Genomic DNA, 22,630 nt, shown 5'->3' on the forward strand with positions numbered 1-22,630 from the left:
ATATTCATGTGTCATTAGAAAAAGAACATTCATGAAAATGGGTTAAACATATTCTTTTTTGCATTTTTTATTCTAGTTGTGTCGGCCTTTGCAGCTGCCTCCCCCTCTCTCTTGCTACCATGTAGCGCTTTGTTGTTGTCGATCCGGCATCCTCCTAGATAAACACCAGCGTTGAGTATGTGTTTGTTGCGAAACAAATTGCATACAGCCATACACACACAATGTCGCAGGTTTATTCCGAGACTTGGGCTGGCCATGACAAACACACAAAAGGAAAAGAGAGAAAAGCCCATGAAAGATGTCATGGACAGGCCGAACGGTGGAAAGGCAAAAGATCCATCAATAATTGTGTTTGACAGGCCAAATACGAGCAGAAAATATTTACTAGCTTGTCTGATGCCGCCCTCTCGACGTGTGTAGCCTCAAAAGTCAAAAGTCAAACCACAACCATAATGGCAGTGAGAGGCGGTAGGGGAAGGGTGTGCAGACAGGAGGAAGGTGATTGAGGGTTGTTCGGATTTGGAAACTTTTTTTTGCTCGGAGTACTGTTGATATGTTAAATAGAATACTCCATCATCTAATATCTAAACCGAAGAGAAGAGAGATCAAGTATATGTGTCATCATACATTTTATTCTATAAAATTTACTTTCTATTTACATCCCAATCCATGTACAGACGGCACGTAGCCAAGCGCACGAAGCGACAGCCTTCCTTAACGTCTCCATCGAGCAAGACCCTAGCCGTCAGCAAGACGGGGGCGCGGTATGCATACTCTCCTGTTCCCAGAACCACGGCGTGCCCGTAAATATTTCGTGCTCCTCCTTGCACAGCTATATCGTGCATTCATACATGAAAGAGGGGCTTAGGTTAGACAGCATAGGTTCACTCTGTTTTCTTTTCTAGAAAAGATAACACAATTGAAATAGAAACTCCCCATGACTTAAGCATCTTGATACCAGTAGGCAAAAATGCTTTTCATTCTCTTGCCCTTCCGATGAGAACGTGTTGTATTGACTCCACCAAGGCGCCTTCTGGAAGATGCTGTGGATGTACGTGGTGACCTCCTGCACGATCGATTAGTGTCCAGTTAGTCCATTCATTCATTCAGCATTGAGACGAAGAAACCATGCGAGGCAGGCAGGCATGCTGCAGGCTAGGTGCCGGAGAAAAGGTAGCGAAACGGAATAAACTAAGGATCTCACCTGCAAGAAGATGACGTTCGGGTCATGGCGCTCGATGATCTCGCAAATGGAACGTATCCTTCGGCACACTGCGACGTGCTCGCAGGACCAGACGTTGTACGTCAAGAACTTGAACTGGGTCTTGGCCGGAGAGGACATGCTGCATATACGTGAAACGGAACCGGCAGGAGAGCTGCCTAATGCACAATCCAGATGCACCTCGACCGTCGTATATATGTTGCTACGAGTCCAAGGCATGAATGCGCACTAGTGACGTCGGGGATAGCAATCGGCGCGTGGCAGTGAATAGTAGATTGCACATTTCCAAGGTCCGTGGTTCGTTTCACTGGGGACTAATATGTGTACCGGTGCACACAATTTAATCACGATGAGTTCACCGCTGCCTGCGACACTGGTGCCTCGCCTGAGGTGCTTTGCCATGCACTGTATAAATCAGAAGGAAATTTTATAAGAAGCCGGAACGTCTCGCGTCTCTGTGGCACGGGCAAACGACTGGGGAACTCGTGCTTGGCCCCAAATGTGAGGCGAGCGCTTTCGCTAGGCCTTGCGTTCAGCAATACAGCCCAAGTGACCAACTACGTCAAATCGAAATGGAATCAATTCGTAAGCCACGCTACTTTTTCAGATTTTTTTTAAATATTTTTTTGTATTAATTAATACAACGAAATAGGCAACCGATTAAAAAAATCATAAATCTAGCCACATGTCGCACGCTCGTAGGGTGACAAGAATAAATCATCCAATGAAAGAGTGGCATGTTTAGTACGGATGGTTCGGAGCAGCTTAGGTGACGTGTCACCCAAAAATCGGCTATCACTGTGCAACAAGGTTACTAATTGCGCCTCATACCTTTAAAATCCATAACCTTTTTTATATGGCGGGTCATATTCTTCAGCACTGAAATTGAAACAATAAATCAGTAACGGCCATGAGCCAGATATCCAACAACTTATAACCGTCTTTAATCTTTCACCCCATCTTGCTACGTTGCGTTGGCTCTCTTGCCTCCCGGTTCAACGGTGTTCTTAACATCAGATCTACACCTGTCACCTCCGTCACACTAAATTCTTCTCTTTCATATTTCCCGAACCTATCTTCTTTGTCGGGCCAACCTGCCTACTCCGAAGCTTCGTTTAAAGCCGATGACTAAGGACACCTTCATCAATCCTCTCACCGAGAACCGCCGTCAAAGCATGTCAACACGTGTTCACACCAAACGTCTGAAATTCTTTTGTCTGACATTTAGGAAGCGTGTTTCTATATAAAGTCGGATGGTGATGATCTTCACATAACCTTTTTTTATATGAAGTTTCCGTTTTTTTAAAAAATATTCCTAAATTTCTTATCCAGCAGGCGTGCGCCAGATGGAAGAGGAAACGACCAGCTCGGCCCAAAATAGCCCATACTAGCTTGGCCCAGATAACCCATATGTTGTGGTATTATGGATCTGGAATGCACTGGTAGTTCGGATTTTCACTTATTTTCTTCTTTCGAAGATGATCAAAGCACATCGATGCAAAAACACATGGAGAGGAAGATTGCTTTGGGACTTTCAAAGCAAATTTTCCATGAGCTCTCATCTCTTTTTTAGTGGTTGGAGAGCAAAGAACCCACCAAATTCACTCGGGTTCGAAGATCACATCCAATTTAATGAAACGTTAGAGAAATGTCTCCCCTCCGTGTTCTCATTTTAACCTTTTCCCAACAGAAATGAATGAGATAGTCCTTCGTTGCAAACACCCTTTCCATTCAAAAATCCTTTAGAAGTATTTCTTCTCGTTCGTCCATCGATGCAAAACATGTTAACCAAAGGGTCAAATTATAGCGAACGAGCCGCTGTGCGCCTACCGCTGGACACTTTGGGGCGTGTTTGGATGGTCGGCTCTCCTTGTGCTTGCAAACGCATCTGGTCAGCGCGTGTTTGGTTCCTCTCTCGTCTCCATCCGCCCGTGCAAACGCATCGAGCGAGCCTGGCTCCGCGCGTACGCCGGAATCGGGCGTACGCGCCGGGGCTGGCTAGCTCGATGCAAAAACATTGTGCATGATAATTTTTTATTTAACTTTAGATTTTATTTAGTGGTATAAGAGTGATCCAAAAATTCTAAATATTTTCGTGAGCAAACTATAGCTCACTAGCAACCTATTTTAATTAATTTGATCTAAAAAAAATCTAAGTCAATATTTAATTAAAATTCTTCAAAAATAAAAAAAATTCACTAATATTTTTATCCTGTGATGTACTAATTTATAAAAATATTTTCAACCTAGGTTATTTGGTAAAAAAGTGAGTTTCTTTTGTAATGCAACATATACTCATACGGGCAACCAAACACAACCTTTTCTCAGCCAGACTCAGCACATGCAGCCAACCAAACAAACCCTCATGTATCAATTTAGCCTGACTCAACTCAGCCTGTATGACTCGTACGAACCAAACTGAGGACATTCGGGCAACCAAACCCACCCTTAGATGTCATATAGGGTTATTTCCCTATTAGCACTCCGGATTAATTCGAATTAAGCTAAGTATGCACAGTGATACTGCAACGAAACACGTATTGGAGGTCTCGTGCCTCCTTAATCTTTTTTAGCATGTGTATAAATATACACATGCGATATAAATATGAAGTGCGTGTGTAGTAAGCATACCCTCCAAATGATAAGCTTGTTATAAATCCCGTCGTCCATGACAGTTTTGGAAGGAAAAAAAAGAGAGAACTTCAAGAAATCAAAGTACCAATGCGTATATAGCTGGGCTGATGGATGGGAGCCGTGCAAAGTGCGAAAATTTCAGGCTTTCCATGGAATCGAAGTGTCGCGCGGGCCCCGGCCCCAGCTATCTAGGTAGCAGGCCAGCTGCATACGCGTAATCCTTGGCCCCTCTGACATGCACCCAACGCCTGGCGTCAAACACAGCAGCACCTGTACTCCAGTACACCACACTAGCTCGCTGCTCGCAGACCGTAGTGCCGTAGTGAGGCCCCAGCCTCGACCGGGTCGGCCAATTTCTACGGTCAGTTTTACGTTAAATGAATGGTGTGTTGACTTTATGTCAATTTCTACGGCCAATTTGTAGTGAATACTAATTTCTTGGGTGAAAAAAGATATTTTATGATTTTGATAGATGATACGATTAGATATTGCTATGTTTATTTATTAAAAAATAAGATGAGGCTCTAGATGACTTTAAAAGTTATAAGGCAGAAGTTGAGAATCAACTAGATATAAATATCTAAAGAATTAGATCGGATCGTGGTAGAGAGTATTTCTTTATTGATTTTGATATATTTTATGAGAAACATGATATTATTCATGAGAGGGTGCTTCATTATTCATCCAATCAAACGGGGTTGCTGAAAGGAAGAATCGTACATTGACTGACTTGGTTAATACCATATTAGACACTGCAGGATTATCTAAGGTATGGTGGGGGAGGTCCTGTTAACTTCATATCATGTTCTGAATATAATTCCTCTTAAGGATAAGGAGAAAACCTAATTTGAAAAATAGGAAGAAAGAAAGCTATCACTTTCTTATTTGCGCACTTGTGGATGCTTGACGAAAGTTAATGTACCAATAGTAAAAAAGCGCAAGCTCGGATCTAAAATAGTGGATTATTTCTTTCTAGGATATGCTCATCGAAGTATTGCTTATAGGTTTTTAATGGTTAAATCTGAGGTATCTGACGTGTATGTCGATACAATGATGGAGTCTCGTGATGCAATATTTTTTTTAGCATATATTTCCTACAAAAGATTTAAATAGCATGTCTAGACTATCTTCTGAGATAATTTCTGAACCTACTCCATCTCTTGAGTTTATTGAACAAACACATGAGAATATCCTGGAGAGGATGGTATTGATGCTCCTAGGAGGAGTAAGAGACAAAGGATTGCAAAGTCTTTTGATGATGATTTCATTGTGTACCTTGTGGATGACACTCTCATGTCTATTTCAGAAGCGTTTGCATCTCCAGATACAGACTACTGGAAGGAGGCTGTTCGGAGCGAAATGAATTTCATCCTCGCAAATGAGACTTGGGAGGTCACAGAACGAACATATGGTTGCAAACTTGTGGGTTACAAGTGGGTGTTCAAGAAAAAACTTATGTCCGATGGTACTATTGAAAAGTATAAGGTTCGGCTCGTGGCTAAGAGTTATATCCAAAAGGAAGGTGAAAACTTATTTGACACTTATTTACATGTTGGGAGATTGACTATTATCTGAATGCTATTTTTCTTGGCTGCCTCACATGGTCTCATCGTTCATCAGATGGACATTAAGACAGGCTTTCTTAATAGAGAGTTGGTCAAGAAAATTTATATAGAACAACCTGATGGATTTGTAGTAAAAGGTCAAGAAGGCGTGGTGTGTAAATTGTTGAAGTTTTTGTATGGCCTTAAACAAGCTCCTAAACAATGGTATGAGAAGTTCACCAGAACTTTAACATCTATAAGCTTTTCGATCAATGAGGCAGATAAATGTATGTACTATCGTCATGGTCGGGGTGATGGGGTTATATTATGCTTGTATGTTGATGACATACTGATATTTGGGACAAACCTTGACGTGATTAATGATGTCAAGTCTTTCTTATCTCAAAACTTTGATATGAAAGATCTGGGTCATGCTGATGTAATCTTAAACATCAAGTTAATCAAATGAGAGAATGAGATTATTCTTACACAATCTCATTATGTTAAGAAGATCTTGAGCCTCTTTGGCTACCAGGACAACAAGTCTGCTACAATACATTATGATCCCAATGTGATACTTCAAAAGAATAAGAAAAGTAGTAGGAACCAATAGATACTCTCATATTATTGGATCACTTATGTATCTGGTGCTACAAGGTTTGACATCTCATTTGCTGTGAGCAAATTGAGTTGCTTTACTTCTAACCCGGGTGATGAATATTGACGTGCTCTTGAGCGTATCATACATTATTTGCTTGGTACTATGAGTTATGGTCTTCACTATCCCGAGTACCCATCAGTACTGGAGGGTTATAGTGATTCAAACTGGATATCTAATGCTGATGAGATTTATACCATAAATGGATATGTATTCACTCTAGGTGGTGGTGCTGTGTCATGGAGGTCTTGTAAACAGACCATCTCGACGAGGTCAACTATAGAAGCAGAACTCACTGCATTAGACACATCCACTGTTGAGACAGAATGGCTGCGTGAGTTGTGGATGGACTTACCTGTGGTTGAGAAACCGGTACAGGCTATCCTTACGAACTGTGATAATCAGATGGTTATTATCAAAGTAAACAGTTCGAAGGATAATGACAAGTCCTCAAGGCACGTAAAGAGATGATTAAAGTCTATCAGGAAATTAATAAACTACAAAGTGATACCCTTGGATTATATCCAAACAGCTAAGAACTTGGCAGATCCCTTTACAAAGAGACTATCATGGAGTGTGATAGATAATGCATCGAAGGAGATGGGTATGGGATCCATGTGAGTTATACCATAGTGGTAACCCAACCTATGTGATCGGAGATCCCATGAATTAGGACCTGGGAAGAACAATATATTGGTCTAACTGGAGGAGAGTAACTTTGTTGTTTGACCCACTCGAGTGAAGATGCAATACTCTCAAAGATCTTTAAGGCAGGTTGACTATTGCCTTAATGTATTTTGTTGGCTTTAAGTAGCGAAGATGCTTACCTACAAGGTATTGTTGAAAGAACATACCTATATGAGTCTGACTGTTGGTCGCAGTCTATGAGATTTGGGTGATCTTTAGTAAACTCATGAAGATAACATGGAGTATGACTTATATGCTCCATTCGCGGGGTAGCCTACTGGCAGCCAAGTATCAGTTATGATTTAAAGTAAAACTTTTTTGCACAAAACTTGCAATTTAAGGCATAGTCCATTGTTCAAGTTATAAATGAGTGTAGCTTGATGTTCTAAGTGGATGTTCAACTTAACAGTTTTTACTGAAACACTAGTATATCAAATAACAATGGGAAACTAATAATTCTCTATGAAACTTTGAGATCTAGTCGGGGATTGTTAGAATTATTGGGGCCGACCCATGTAATAATTCCTAATAAATCTCAAAGACCCATATTGTGGAGAGGTGGCCCATATTGAGGTCCACCCTCTATTAGTACCATATTGCTAATGGAGGTAGAGGTACGGGGTTTTCTCTCTCTATATATATATGCAAGGACCTCCACCTTATTGGGTACACGTACAACATAAACTGCTAATTGAGAGTAGCCCTAAAATTGTGAACGCTCTCATTACGTGAGTCTATATAAGAATTAGAGTTTTGCCTCTTTCTCTCTCGATTGTGCTGTCGTTGTAGTCTATTCCATCCCAGCGTCGGCGTGCACCGGCGAATGGGAGAGCAAGTCTCTGAAACCCTCGCTCTTGATATCTTGCACTGGGAGAGGGCGAATAAAGTTTTTGGGAAGCGCTCCGCGTGACTGCTCAAGTTCTTCACCATGACTCGTCTTCTTAGTCTCTTGGGCGCTGCCCGCTGTCATCATCAACAAACTCGGCGCGTCATCAGCAGGATCGATCGTGTCGTCAACACAGTGCAACCAACATCTTCAGCAACCTCCACAACATAGGACCAGTATGTAAAAATCATGCTACTCGTATTTTATTTCCTGTGATTTCTAATTTTGAGTATAGTAGATCTAGTCATATGTTGTGCTTTCGTACATATATCTAGATTATACTCTGATGATATGATCATATCAGTTTATCAGTTTCTGCTCATGAATTATTTATGGACTAAATTAAACCTAAATGAGCGTTATTTTCCAACACTAGCCGCCCGCGCTCGGCTGCCCGCACTCGCCCGCGCGCTCCCATCTCGACCGTCTCTGTAGGAGCTTGAGCCCACCCCTTCGTCTTTGAATCGGGCACTGGCAGGAGGCCAAGGTCGTTGAGCCACGGGAGGCTAAAGTCACCGAGTGAGTCAAAGAGCCGGAGATTTGGGGAGAAATGAGAAAGAGCAGAGAGCAGAGAGCAGAGATGCGGATATGCTTGTGCTTGAGAGCTATTGTTACTATTTTGTGCCTGGCAGGTGGGATCGGTAGGTGGGACTCGTGACAAATGGTGTATAAGGAGCCAAATTTAGAGAGTCGATTTGAGTATGCTGATAAATAGAAAGTGAAATTTTGATAGAAAGCTCTCTCTATATAGAAGAATAGGGAGCTAAATTTGAAGGATCAATTAGAAATGCTTTAAAAGTATCTCCGAGGGACTTTCTAAAATTCACCCCTTATATTCTTATATAGAAAGTCATACCTAAAAGATCCTCTTCCTAAATTTCCTCTTTCTCCAACAGACTTTCTATTTCTTGCCTCCTATACTCCAACAGGCTGGTATTTGCCTTTCCATCTAGATTGCAACCAGCCCAAAATAGCCCATCAGTTGGCCCACTGCAATACCATTCATCTTCTTCCTCTGTTCTGTACTTTTCTCAACGCTCCTACTCTGAGCCTCCGACGACACAGCTCAGCGCCTTCCGTTCATGCTTAGAAACCCCAGCGCCTACCCCGGGTGTCCCACCTCTGCTATACGTCTCCTCCCTTGCCTCCATCACCTCCGCCTCCTTGTCGCGCCACTGTAGACCCCAGCGTCCTCCTCCACCTTCTTGGCCCGCGCCTACCCCCAGCATCCCACCACCGTGTCTCCCCTCTAACAAAGAATGTTGAAGATGAGTTTGAGGTTAAAATCCTTATATTTAGCTATAAAAAAATATTTAGGAGATCTCTTCTAGATGCACTAACAAAGAAGAGGGTGCAGCCACTGCCAAAACCTCCCTCCCGCACTCCATTCCCATCGCACCCTTTCCTTCCCCTTTACATCTCCTCCACGGGATCTTTCACCTTTCGAGGAGCAAGCGCTCCCACGCTGACGACCCCATCCATAGTTGCTAGCGAGCGGAGCGCCATCCCACTTCAGTACAGGGCACATCTTGCTTCCATTTGCTCCACGGAAAAACTCTCTGCGGGCTCGTCGTTCAGCGCAATGGCAGGCGGCAATGCCGGTGCCGCCGCCGCCGCTTGTCTCTTCCTCTCCTTGGGCGGCCTGCTGCTCGTCGCGGGCGACGATCCGTACCGGTTCTTCACGTGGACGGTCACCTACGGCGACATCTACCCGCTCGGCGTCAAGCAGCAGGTGCGCTACACTCTGCTTGCATCATTGTGTCTTTGTTGGTTGTTTCTGTCGGTCGATTGAGGACGATGGAGTCCGTACACCACGCGTAATGGTGAGGAGGAGCTTGCTGAAGCAGTAAAGATTTGCTCTGCAGGGGATCCTGATCAACAACCAGTTCCCGGGGCCGCAGATCGACGCCGTCACCAACGACAACCTCATCATCAACGTCTACAACAAGCTCAACGAGCCCTTCCTCCTCTCCTGGTACTCCTTGCTGCACCCCTGATCAATCCATTCGTTCCATCGCATCTTCTCCTTGCACGTACAGATGTACTGCGTACTCGACTGCTCGTTCGTAGATCGTAGTCGACTCATCTCCAACTAACAACTCAACCGAAGTGTCCATCTCAATGCGTCATCTGAAAATCAGTCGTAACCAAAACGAGTCCCGGCATCCAACCAAATCTTTTATCAGGATCTTCAGTCCGGTTGCAATCTATTCGCGATGGTGTGTTCTATTCCTGCTCTGATTCCAACAAGTGACTGCACATTTAGTATTTTTTGTTTGTGGTAACTGAACACACAAATTCAGCAGCGCGTGCCCATTTCTGATGGCTACACAAAATCACGCCTGCTTGGTTAGCTCAGAGCGCAGTGTTCTGCTCCAGTGAGTGAGCCGGTCAGTTTCATCAGCCTTATTAAACGGATTAAACCGCATCGCCTAAATACTCCTACTAATGTATATGTCGGCAGTTCAGCTTGACACTTCGTGACAACTCATGGTATCATTGGGCGATTAGGATAGGATAATTGAGTTTCTTGGCTGTGATTCTGTCCTGGATCTGGACCAGGGGACCGCGCAGCAGCAGACATGCCGCATGGCTGACTCGTGTGAGGCATTTTTGCTTCACTAAACATGCTTCCCTGGGTTCAGAGTTTAACTGTAGCTCCTACCAAAAAGAAAAAGAGAGAAGACTTTTAGCTGTAGCAGAGTCGAATGAGACCTCAGACCTGTGTGTCAATTGAAATATTGAAATTTAAAACCTGCACTGTCATGGGCTATTTCCCTTTTCGGTAGTGCAACTGCGCAAGTGACGATTTTGAAAGTACAAGTAGACTTGCTTCCACACACGCGCGCGTCAGTGCATCACTGCAGCCCTCGGTAGCAAGATCAGTCTTGTTGCAATATGAACATGGGTGGGGGGGGGGGGGGGGCGAATACTATTCCCAAAGAACATTCCCATGTCTTGTTTTCCGAAAGAAAGAGCGTATTCCCATGTTCCAAACCACATATACGTTGGTAAAAGCTCAAGTGGGAGCTAGCCGGCCAGAGATCGACATCCACAAATTGGCCTCCAAGAAGACCGAGTCAAGGAACCCTTATCTAAAAATAAAATAAAATAAAAACCCACATGTACGAGTGTATAGGTACAAAACTTGATCTGGCCACATTCTTCTGTAGTTTCAACAACGAAGAAAGAACACCAGACAAGACATCAAGAGTCATGCATGCAGCGATGATGCAGACGGCGAGTTTGAGAAGGGGTGATATCCATAATCCATTATCAAAAGTAACACACATATCAGAAAACAGAACTCTGAGAATAATAACACAAAGAAAAATACAAGTCTACTTCCAACACCCTTAGCTTCTTCTCCAATACACTGCCGCGGAATATGGTCGAGAGAACCGAAGCCAAAATCTAAACCGATGAGGAGGGATCATTACAAGCCATTAGATTTTTGACAGCCACCATATAGAACATCCCGCAACCAGGATGTGTAAAACAAGATATACGTGCTGAGCAATCTCGCCAGCCAAAAAGAGATCTGATGCCGTCGAGCATGACAATGACAGGGAAGGGAGAACCGGTACCTTTAAGGAGCACGTTATCAACCTGAATAAGAACTCAGCACCCTTCACGGCGAGTTCAGAGCTTGAGATCGGATCTAGGCCCAATTTTCTTCTGTTCTTTTTCCTTTTCCCCTTTCCTGCCCATACTTTTCCCCGCCATTTTTTTGTCCGTGAGGGAATAATAATGGGCGGGGCGGCAAGTACGCCGCATCTCGTGATCTCCGGCCGTCGTCCGTGTCGGCGACCCAGAGCCATGTGCGCTTCTCACGCGGCGCTTGCGCCCGGCGTGGGATCCAGCAAAGCCGAGAGCCGAGCCAGATCGACGGGGCCAGCAGATTCGATGCGGCCGTGTCCTCTTCCGCAGAAAGCAACGGCGCCTTCACGGGCCCTACTGTTCCAGCTGCTCCAGTAATAAAGAAAACAACACGGCAATTTACCATTTCGTCGCAGTAGGCCAAGAATATTACTTTACTCTAGCGGTAAAGTCTCTGGAAGGCTAGGACAAGTACAGTGAAAGCAGACTTTACCTTTCTGGCGGCAGTGTCGGTGGACCGGTTTTACTGTCCGGTCGAGCTGTGTGCCATTATAGGCCCTTGCTCGGGTAGTCCGAGAGCGATGTGTGCGATACGTTAAATACGTATTGCATGTGGATGGTCGCAGCTTGCATGGACGCGCGACGGAAGAGCTGCATGCCGGCTCGTGTGTCTTGGCGTGCAGGCGATGGCGAGATGTGAACCGACCATTGAATTGCCGGTAAAAATTTAAAAATAGATAATATATATATGAACGTATTTATCGAAATAATAGCATATCGGCATATTTATAATTGTATATCCGTATTCGGTACCTTATTTACCGAAAAATAATTTTCAGTACGCTGTACTTCGAAAATATATGGATTCGGCCGTATTTGGCACACCGTGTGCCGAATATCAACCGTATTCGACACACCGTATGCCGAATATGCATATTCGGCACACGATGTGTCGAATATGATGCTGGTATGTTGTGATTTCATGTAATTGTCAATTTTTAACAAAATTTGTAATTATTTGCTAATTTAAATGTATATTTCAAAATTCCTAATTCATTGCATGTAGTCTTTAAAGCAGTGGACAGCCTTAACACTTAGGTATGTTTTAACATGCACAATTAAAAATGTAGTAGTGGCAATATTCCCTCTTGTATCATTGATCATCTTAAGATGACTGTGTAAAGTGACGACGTAAATTAGCGGAAGAATGCCAGTGTGACAGTCAAGGCTATCAGCGTAAAATGGTTATCGTCTACGAGGTGGTAATTGGAAGTTGTGAGGATGGATACAAGCAAATTCACCATCATATTCACGGTCATTAGTGTCCTCCGGAGATAGAGGCCTCGGAGGGAGGGGTCGTTGTGGCATGACATTGTCATCATCGTCGTCATCTTGAGCTATCACGGTAGGAGTACGTCCTATTTCCTTGTTGGTTGCACGCCATATCGATATGGTGTGTGAACGTCCTCTTGCAGTATTCGTTGAATCTTCTCATGTATTGTTGCTGGAACGTCGAGGCATCAGTGGCATGAAATCATCGTCATCATCGGCCTCGTCATTTTCTGGTTGAATAGTAGAGGGCGCCCTTGTACCACTTAGGTTCGCTGATCTTCGTCGTCTTCTACATAAATCAGGCATCACACCCCCGCCGAAGAGCAAATGCATCACCAAGAAGTGTAGGATTTCTTTGTTAATCAACCCTGCGTCTTTCGGGAACGTCTAACACATAAGAGGAGCATTCGAATCAATATAAATAAGATAAGCATGGTGACAAAATATAAAATGGCGAACATGGATATGGCATGCATATTGGTCGGGCACCATCGTCATCCTTCTTTACCTCATAGAGAAACCTAGCACAGAAGGATAATCGGCTAGTTCTCACACCCTGAGATGCAAGAGGGCCCTAAGGTTGTCAGTGGTTACATGTAGCAGCGAAGCGATCAACGCAGAACAAAAGAGTCTTGCATTCAATTTGGACACGGCTTGGATTAGGTTGCTCTCTTTGAAGGGATCATTCTTTCCTCCACGCGTAACCTGCAAGGAGGCATTTAGAGCTACATCGATTGTTGTAGGTATCCATGGAAAGCCTGTACTAGAAGATCCCGTCATATATGTATTGATCCTTGACTACAACGTTCTTGCTCTACACCAAAGCACGAATATTTGATTCTTTAATAAACATTAAACAAGTATTAAATATCATAATTAATATGTAAAAATTCTTAATAAATAACTAATAAATAAAGTTATGTGTCATAATTATTTGACAAACATTAAATAAATTAAAAATAATTATGTTAACAATACAGTGCATAAGATATAGTAGAGATGACTACGACAATATAGTGAATAATACATATATAATGAACAAGTACAAGTGCACCAAATAACTGCACTGGCTACTCAACGACGACGATGCCGCACGTAATCCCCAGGAGTGTAAGCGTCTGGTGGGTGTGTGGCCCTCATCCTAACAGGCTGCGCTGGCCCCTGACACGTGTGCCTTTGCTTCTCATAATCATCGTCTTGCCCTGTTGGACCTCCACCGAATGTGTATCTAGACCCGCTAACTCGGCCTTACATGTACCATGATGAAGGATCCTCATGCGAAAATGTGGACGACTGTAGTACGTGCTCTTATGGAATCTGGTGTACCAGATGGGGGTACTGGCTGCTTAGGAGCTCAACGAAGCTGCCGGCCTGCATTGCAGCAGCCCAGTCAAAATCATATGTGCCGCTTCAGTTAGGCGTCTGCTGCATGCGGTCAATGACGTCATCGTGATGAGCTGATACTGCAGGTGGAGGTGTTATCGTGGTCTGAAGAGGTTGTGTCCACTGCGGGGGCTATGAACCTAGTGTACACTGCTCGGGCTTAGGAGTCTCTGTGCACTCCTCGGCTTCAGCACCGGAACGTGACACATGATGCTCTACAGCCGAAGGTGCCTCTCGTGATCGTGCTCGAACAGGTTCATCACAGGCACTGGACGAGCGCCTGTTGTGGGAGGCACGACACAGGTCCATGGCTGGTAGGTCGTACCCCCTCGAACGTGGGGCACAGCCACCTAGACCATGTAACGCGGACAACAAGCGAGACCCTCTCGTCCTCATGTAGTCCCGGAGAGGGTTCCAATCCCTTCGCGTTGATGACCCGCTTGCTTCCCCACAAGCTTGCTCTGCCTGCGTATGCATTTCGTACGCCGCTTCGGTCTGTATAAAATAATGGTCATGTCAGTAATACAGATGTAATACTAATGAAAATCGTTAGAAGTACCGCATTACTTACCACAACATGAAGAAGGCGGGCACGATCCTCGGGGAAGGTTCTAGGGTTTGGTTCTACAAGTTCGTAGAGTAAGGTGGCACGCGTATGGTAACGGTACCACGAAAGGTACTCCCAATACGTGCCGTCGTCGTATTGTCCAGCAGAAATGACGATATCCACCGTGACTGACTTCGTCCACCTGTTTATGTGCTCAATATTAATGGATGACCAGTCTTGCATGCCTGCGGTCCTCTGTGCACTTCTCTTATACGTGACATAAACATTTATAATATCTTAACATGGATCATGTAACGTAATAATGGTACGTACAATAACACACTTACGCGTGCGTCCGTCCAGCGTCTCGTAGGGGAGGTACTGGCACCAATTATCGATGCCCTAGCTGCCTCTGTACATGCTCAGAAGAATATACTTCTACGTGCATATACAACAAGAGCATCTGGTCATCCATAAGTCTGAGTCACGCAAACAGGAGGGTGCGATAAGGCCTCCAGTCGCAATTTTGGTCACTCGTGCTATACACCATGGATCCCACTCCATGAGATCGGCTGAGGACGTCCAGATCATTAATCACCCTAGAGTAGTTACCATGGTCTTGCTGCTGAGTCTATCTCAGCCTGGCATGAAACCACTGATACCCCATCGTAGGCCTCATGTCATCTGCTACGCCATCGGAGATGGGGACTGGATAGTAGCTTTTTCTTATGATGGATACCACATTGTTTTGCTGGCGCTGGATTGCGTTGTCACATCGCTCCGTGGTTGCCTTCCCTTATGATGGATATCTTTCACTTTCTAAATTGGAATGTTCACGGGTTCAATCGAGCTGTGCATCGAGATGATGTCCGAGAGGTCGTGGAGATGGTGTGGCCAGCCATTGTCTGCCTGCAGGAGACCAAGTTGGCCTCCATTTTGCATCGATGGATTGTCTCCATGCTAGGCGTCGACTTTGTCCAATTCGTTGTCCTGTAGGCTCAAGGCACTAGTGGCGGGATTCTGGTGGCATGGAAGGGAAGCATCCATCAGGCGCTAACTTCACGGATTGACGAGTTTGCCGTCTCTATTCAGTTCGCGATTCCGAACGATGCGATTTACCGGGGTCTATGGCCCTAGCCAGGATGTAAAAAACTCGGCCTTTCTCCAGGAGCTGCGCGCGATTCGCGTTGCCTGTCAAGGCTCGTGGGCGGTGGCTAGGGACTTCAACCTCATCTACCGTTCTGAACAAAAACAACATGAACATCAAAAAGGCGTTGATGGGACGCTTCTGCCGTCTCCTCGATGATGTAGAGCTCAAGGAGGTCGCATTGCTTAGATGTAGGTACACATGGTCAAATGAGCAGCACCAGCCCACACTGGTTCGCCTGGACCACGTGTTTTACATTGCAGAATGGGAGCTCATCTTCCCGGACTGCAACCTCTAGAGCTCAGCGTTGGCCCTCTTGGACCACTGGCCCCTCCTTTTGGGTCTCAATAACATTGTCAAGAGCAAGCGATGCTTCCATTTTGTGAGCTTCTGGCTGAAGCTTGATGGTTTCATGAGATTGTGGAGCGGTCCTAGTCGACCTCCACTTTGACGACTTGTCTAATCGAACAACTCTCTATCAAATTACGGTGCCTTCCGCGAGCCTTGCGATCCTGGAGCCAATGCAAGGTTGGCAACATCAAGATTCAATTGCAGTCGGCCAAGGAGGTGATGCATCGCCTTGAGATCGCATAGGAGTCTCGTGCGCTATCGAACAATTAGGACTGGCTCAGACGAGAGCTTAAGAGGCACTACCTTGGCCTTGTGTCTCTAGAGCGAACCATTGCCCGCCTCCACTCGGGGCTTTATTGAGGGGGATGCCAACACCTCCCTCTTCCACCTCCACGCTTGGCATTAGCAGCGCAAGAATTATATCGCCAAACTCTAGGTCGATGATCGCATTGTCACTGCCTAGGACGACCTGTAGCAGATTGTGTGGGACTTCTAGTCTGGCCTGCTTGGTACGGCGGAGGATAGGCCATACACCCTAGATCTCCCTTCAATCCTACCGCCTCTCATGACCTCGAGGCCCTCAACTTGCCCTTCTCCGAGGAAGAAGTGTGGGCTGTCATGCGACAGTTGCCGTCAGATAAAGTGCCGAGGTCGGACGGCTTCACCGACCGCTTCTACCATTCATGTTGGAATATCATCAAGGGGATGTCATGGTGGCGTTGCTTGCAATCCAAGGAGGCGACACCAGAAAGTTGGAGTTGCTCAATTCGGTGCTGATCACCTTGATTCCAAAGACGACTGATGTAATCCAAGTTAAGGACTATCGGCCGATAAGTCTCATCCACAACTTCTCCAAGCTCGTGGCAAAGGTGTTGGCCATTCGTCTTGCTCCCCGACTCCCTTCACTGGTTGCACCCAACTAGAGTGCATTCATCAAGGAGCACTGTATCCACGACAACTTTGCCATGGTTTAGCAAACAACTCGGTTGCTGCACTCCCGCAAACAGCGATGGGTCCTCCTCAAGCTTGATATCTCCAAAGCATTTGACTCCATTTCGTGGCCATTCTTGTTGGAGGTTCTTCGATAATTGGGATTCAGTACTGCTTGGTGCCATATGCTCTGTGGACTGCTTTCCACCTCGACGACAAGGGTGTTTGTAAATGGTGTAGCAGGAGAAGTGATTCATCACCGTTGTGGTCTTCGGCAAGGGGACCCCTTGTTGCCAATGTTGTTCATCATCGTCATGGAGGTGTTGAATGCTCTGATCTACAAGGCGAGCGCTCTCAGACTGCTGCAACCTTTGGCGCTATGGGGAATCACTCATCGGGTGTCGCTCTACACTGATGACGTAATGCTATTCATCCATCCCTCTGCACCCGATTTAGGCTTGGTCAGGGGACTGTTGCAGCACTTTGGGAATGCATCGGGTCTACTCACAAACATTAAGAAATGCTCTGCCACACCTATTCAATGTCTGGAGGCCGACATCAAGGTGGTTCGTGAGTCCTTGCCATGCACAGTCACCACATTCCCCTGCAAGTATCTAGGACTGCCACTGTCCATTCACAAGCTCCACCAAGGAAGGCGTCCTTGATGCCACCGGTTGGTCGTGTGGTCTTGGCGGAGGCGGTGTTCATAGCTATGCCTATCTATTAGCTTATCGCTCTGGAGCTGCCGAAGTGGGTCGTCAAAGCGATCAACAAGCTGCGCCGAGCGTTCCTTTGGAAAGGGAGGATGGATGTCTGGGGCGGCCATTGCCTAATCGCCCTGGCGCCGAGTGTGTCAGCAAAGAAAATTTAGCGATCTCGGGATCCATGATCTAGAAACGCTTAGCTGGTCCTTGCGCATGCGCTGGCTCTAGCTGAAGAAGATCGAGCCGGACAAACCATGGGCTGGGCTTAATCTGCAGGTAACCTCCAATGCCCAAGCGCTCTTCACAATCTCAATGTCTTCTCTGGTGGGAGATGGCAAGTCCACTCTGTTCTAGAGGGATAGTTGGCTCCATGGCAAGTTCGTGGCCGACGTTGCGCCAACACTCCATGCACTGGTGCCCAAGCGCGTTGCCAATCGGAGATCTTTCGAGGCAAAAACCCAAGGATTCCCCTCCTCATGGGCGCCACCCAGTGGTATCAAAAAACTAAAGGATATCAAGGGTGCCATAATAGTACCAGCCTTGGAGGATTACCTCCAACTCTAGGATGCACTTCAAAATATGGAGCTACAACAAGGGGTGGCTGATACTCTGTCTGGGTGCCTTCAGTGACGGGTCAGTTCTTCACCAATTTGGCATACATGAGGTTTTTTTACCGGCCGTGTTGAATTCGAGCCATGGCAGCGAGTTTGGAAAACTTGGGCTCCTCCACGATGTAAGTTCTTCTTAATCGGTGTTGGACGTTTGATCGTCTGGTGCGGTGTGGACTCACACCTGCACCAGTCCCCCCTATGCGACCAAGAAGACGAGACGGGCCAACATTTGATCGTTTCTTGTGTGTTCGCTTGGGAGGTATGGTTCATCCTGCGGGTGGTCGGTTTGCAACACTTGGCATCGAACAGCTTGGATCTCCAATTTGCCACATGGTGGCGCGGCACGGCGCTGAGTTTGAACGAACAGCGATGCCGTGGGTTCAACTCCCTTGTGATTCTGGTCGCATGGTCGATCTGGAAGCACCACAATGCATGCATCTTCGAAAACCTGACACCGAGCGTACTGTCCACTGTGAGTGACGTCAAGGATGAGGCCAAGCTGTGGTGCCTGGCGAGAGCTAAGGGTCTGCGTGCTCTGTGATCCTAGAAGTGTGTCTCCATTTTGGTTGTTTTTTGATGTGATGGATGTAAGCACATCAAAATGAGAGATGCGTGGGTAGAGCCTGTGTCTCTCGGGTGTGTTGTAATCTAAATTCTTCTTTTTAATATAATGACGTGTAATTCTCCTTCGTGTTCGGAAAAAAAAATGCAACAGCATCAAGCTCATCCAGACTCCAGAGCACTTCCGCCAATGGCACGGACAAAAGAACGTGCCGTACTTCCACGCAGCGTGACCACGGACTAGTGAATTCCTCAAACTTTTTTCGCGCGGCAGCCGGTAGTGATCGATCAAGCAACAACAGAGCACTCGAACCCCAAAGCCACTGGCGTTGTAACACGTGAATTGATTTCTGACGAGCCGATCCATGCATGGCTGACGCACGCGCCGCAATGCAGGAGCGGGATCCAGCAGCGGCGGAACTCGTTCGAGGACGGGGTGGCCGGCACGACGTGCCCGATCCCGCCCGGCGGCAACTTCACCTACATCCTGCAGGCCAAGGACCAGATCGGCACCTACTACTACTTCCCCTCGCTCGCCTTCCACAAGGCCGCCGGCGGCTTCGGCGGCATCCGCGTCCTTAGCCGCCCCATGATCCCCGTCCCCTTCCCGCCGCCCGCCGCCGACTACACCGTCCTCATCGGCGACTGGTACAAGGCCAACCACACTGTACGTCGTCAGCTCGGAACCCTGCCAAGTTCCGAGAGCAACTTAACTAGCAGTAGCAAGCAGGAGTAGTGTTTAGCTGATCTCATCTGGCAGCGAATTTGTTCTTGGACGACAGGACTTGCGGTACATGCTTGACAGCGGCAAGGCGCTCGGCTTCCCTGACGGCCTGCTGATCAACGGCCGAAGTTGGAATGGCTACACCTTCACCGTCCAACCCGGTAAGCACGATCGATCAGTGTAACTTGTCAATGTTGTTAGAGATAAGTCACGCGGAAGCAATGGATCTATCGAGACGGTGCACATTCTGCAGCAGAATTCAGCTGAACACTACTCCCAATTAGTGGTTGCAGGTTTGTTACTGACGAGTCTCTGAATTTCGGTGCATTTTGCAGGCAAGACGTACCGTTTCCGGGTCACCAACGTGGGCCTTGCCACCTCCCTGAACATCCGGTTCCAGGGGCACACCATGAAGCTGGTGGAGGTGGAGGGGTCGCACACCATGCAGACCACCTACTCCTCCCTGGACGTGCACCTCGGCCAGTCCTACTCGGTGCTCCTCACCGCCGACCAGCCCGGCTTCGACTACGCCATCGTCGTCTCCACGCGCTTCACTAGCAAGATAATCTCCTCCACGGCCATCCTGCACTACACCAACTCCGCCGGCAAGGCTCCCGGCCCCCTGCCCGGAGGCCCCACCATCCAGATCGACTGGTCACTCAACCAGGCCCGGTCTATCAGGTAATACTAAATTGGTATCACTGGTTCAGCCCGTCAGATCGCTTCAGTTTCTTCAGACATGTACAGAGTAGTGCTTCAGTCATCGGTGAACTAGCTGACCTGTATGCCTGGCTTGGTGCTGCAAATTTGCAACCAGATGGAACCTGACGGCGAGCGGGCCGAGACCGAACCCGCAGGGCTCGTACCACTACGGCCTGGTGCCGGTGACCAGGACCATCAGGCTGGCCAACTCGGCGGGGACCATCAACGGGAAGCAGAGGTACGCGGTGAACAGCGTGTCCTTCGTCAACGCGGACACCCCGCTCAAGATCGCCGACTACTACAAGATCTCCGGTGTGTTCTCGGTGGGCACAATCGCCGACAACCCGACCTACGGCAGCGCCTACCTTCAGACGTCGGTCATGGGGGCGAATTACAGGGATTACGTCGAGATCGTGTTCGAGAACAATGAGGACGAGGTGCAGTCGTGGCACATTGACGGATACGCCTTCTGGGTCGTCGGGTATGAACATTGTTTCCACTTTCAAGAATGTGAAATGTTAGGAATGTTTTTTTGTGTGAGTTTACTCTCGGCTATCTGACTGGATGTGAATTTGTGTGTAGAATGGATGGAGGAAAATGGTCATCGGCGAGCAGGCAGGGCTATAACTTGAGGGACGGCGTTTCGCGGTACACCGTCCAGGTATGATGATGTGCTTTCTTCTGAAAATGTGTTTTGCTGAATATTTTTTAAGAAATTGGTTGGAAATGATAGCCACATTTGGGTTCGAATTTGATCTAGATTTGATTGAGCTGGCTTATGATTAGCTCAAGTCTTTTTCACTACAAGTCAGCGGCGCACTGTAGAGGCGCATTATTTTGTTCACCTATAGCACGCCACTGCATAGCTCGGCCATCCAAGTTGCCCATTCAGCCGCCGTGTTGGATAAGTTCATCTCCATCAGGAAAGGCATAACGTCGTATTCAGAAGCTGTGTGGACTCCTTTCACCACCCTACTGCTTTGAGGAGCCCATCGCATATGCACATTTCATTGTCTTGACGACTTTTTCCCCATGAAATTTATTCCTATCTTGAACCAGTAATCGTGTGAGGTTGCCTTGGCAGTCTTTTGAAACTGAGATATCTGTGCCTGCATCAGGTTTACCCCAGATCATGGACGGCGATCTACATGCCTCTGGACAACGTCGGCATGTGGAACGTCAGGTCGGAGAACTGGGCCAGGCAGTACCTGGGGCAGCAGTTCTACCTCCGCGTCTGGACGCCGTCGACGTCGTGGCGCGACGAGTACCCGATCCCCAAGAACGCGCTCCTGTGCGGCAGGGCGGCCGGTCGCCGGACCAGGCCGCTCTGAGTTGGGACGGCGGACAGAGCTTGTCACGAGAGGATGACATACACGTTGGTCTGCAGAGTAGGCACAGGAATTTACTGAAGGAAGGCTCGAAGAATAGTGACCTGAAACTGAAAGTCAGAAACATTGCTGGATGCAACAGCATATGCCATTTATAGCTCGGGTTAGACCATATAATACTACTGTCAGTGTTCATGTGTGTCCGCATTTTGCTTGATTCCTTTATGCAACGCAAATGTTTTTAGTGATGGGTTACATGGGTATAAACAATCGCGTAGCATCTTGCTACATTATTCAGATTCTTGCTACATGGGTTACATGGGTTTCGAAATACGCCATTTAGACTGACAGTGCATATTTATGGTGGAATCTTTCAGAATTTCCCTTAAAATTTGGTCGTCGATTGACTGTGTCTAACACCGCATGGTTTTGCAATTATGGCACACACCAGTGCTTGACAAAAAAGCGTACAAGACGATAAGATGAGAAGAGGTCCCAATAGGACTTCTGAGGAGTGAAGAAAGCTTCTACGTACTCACGTGACTTGAAAACGAGGAATTTTCAGAAGTGAAGGAATGTTCAAATGATGTGATTGCTGTTGGCAAATGATGTTGTGGTTGCAGCATCTCCATTATTTATTCGTGTTGAGGAAAAAAATGGGGACAATACCGATTTGGATTGAGCTAACCTTTGTACCCCTTAGAGTAAAAAAAAAAGAGAGAGAAAACAATCTAAGTTGCACGCAGCCAAACTATAAACTTTGACCATCAATATTTTTTTAGATTTTTTTAATAGAAGGAATCGAAATCTCATAATATTATACGTTTTACTCTATATTTTTATAGATATACTACATTAAATTACTGGTCAGAAATGAGTCAATGAGAAAAGAAGTCGCTTTTGAGGACAAAACTGGGTCTTGAAATCGAACGAAGAGAAAATGTTTATCTATGCACCCATCAGGCTCGTAATCGAACCGATGGAATCTATCGAACTGCTTATAATAAGTGTTGTCATGTATCTGGTAACCTTTCTCATGAGCAGTTCATAAAGCTTTTAGATGAGTCCAATAAAATAAT

The 22,630-nt window shown here is 46.5% G+C and overlaps 1 protein-coding gene across 1 annotated transcript; it reads left to right on the forward strand.

Annotated features, from left to right (window-relative positions):
- Positions 1–8,926: 8,926 nt before the first annotated feature.
- LOC133891656 (L-ascorbate oxidase homolog) lies at positions 8,927–21,882 on the forward strand. Its single transcript, XM_062332391.1, has 8 exons — positions 8,927–9,363; positions 9,497–9,606; positions 19,194–19,464; positions 19,580–19,682; positions 19,857–20,202; positions 20,339–20,704; positions 20,806–20,884; positions 21,342–21,882. The coding sequence occupies exons 1-8, from the start codon at positions 9,214–9,216 to the stop codon at positions 21,552–21,554; spliced, it is 1,638 nt and encodes a 545-aa protein (XP_062188375.1). The 5' UTR covers positions 8,927–9,213; the 3' UTR covers positions 21,555–21,882.
- The last annotated feature ends 748 nt before the right edge of the window (positions 21,883–22,630 follow it).

Source organism: Phragmites australis, chromosome 14 (assembly GCF_958298935.1).
Source record: "Phragmites australis chromosome 14, lpPhrAust1.1, whole genome shotgun sequence".
NCBI classification, from domain to species: domain Eukaryota; kingdom Viridiplantae; phylum Streptophyta; class Magnoliopsida; order Poales; family Poaceae; genus Phragmites; species Phragmites australis.

Bases quoted from the DNA above. Each gene is read 5' to 3' on its own strand.
- LOC133891656 (XM_062332391.1), top strand. From the start codon at position 9,214: ATGGCAGGCGGCAATGCCGGTGCCGCCGCCGCCGCTTGTCTCTTCCTC. The intron at 19,465-19,579 runs GTACGTCGTCAG...CTTGGACGACAG, and splicing joins GGTACAAGGCCAACCACACT to GACTTGCGGTACATGCTTGA. The intron at 20,705-20,805 runs GTATGAACATTG...ATTTGTGTGTAG, and splicing joins TACGCCTTCTGGGTCGTCGG to AATGGATGGAGGAAAATGGT.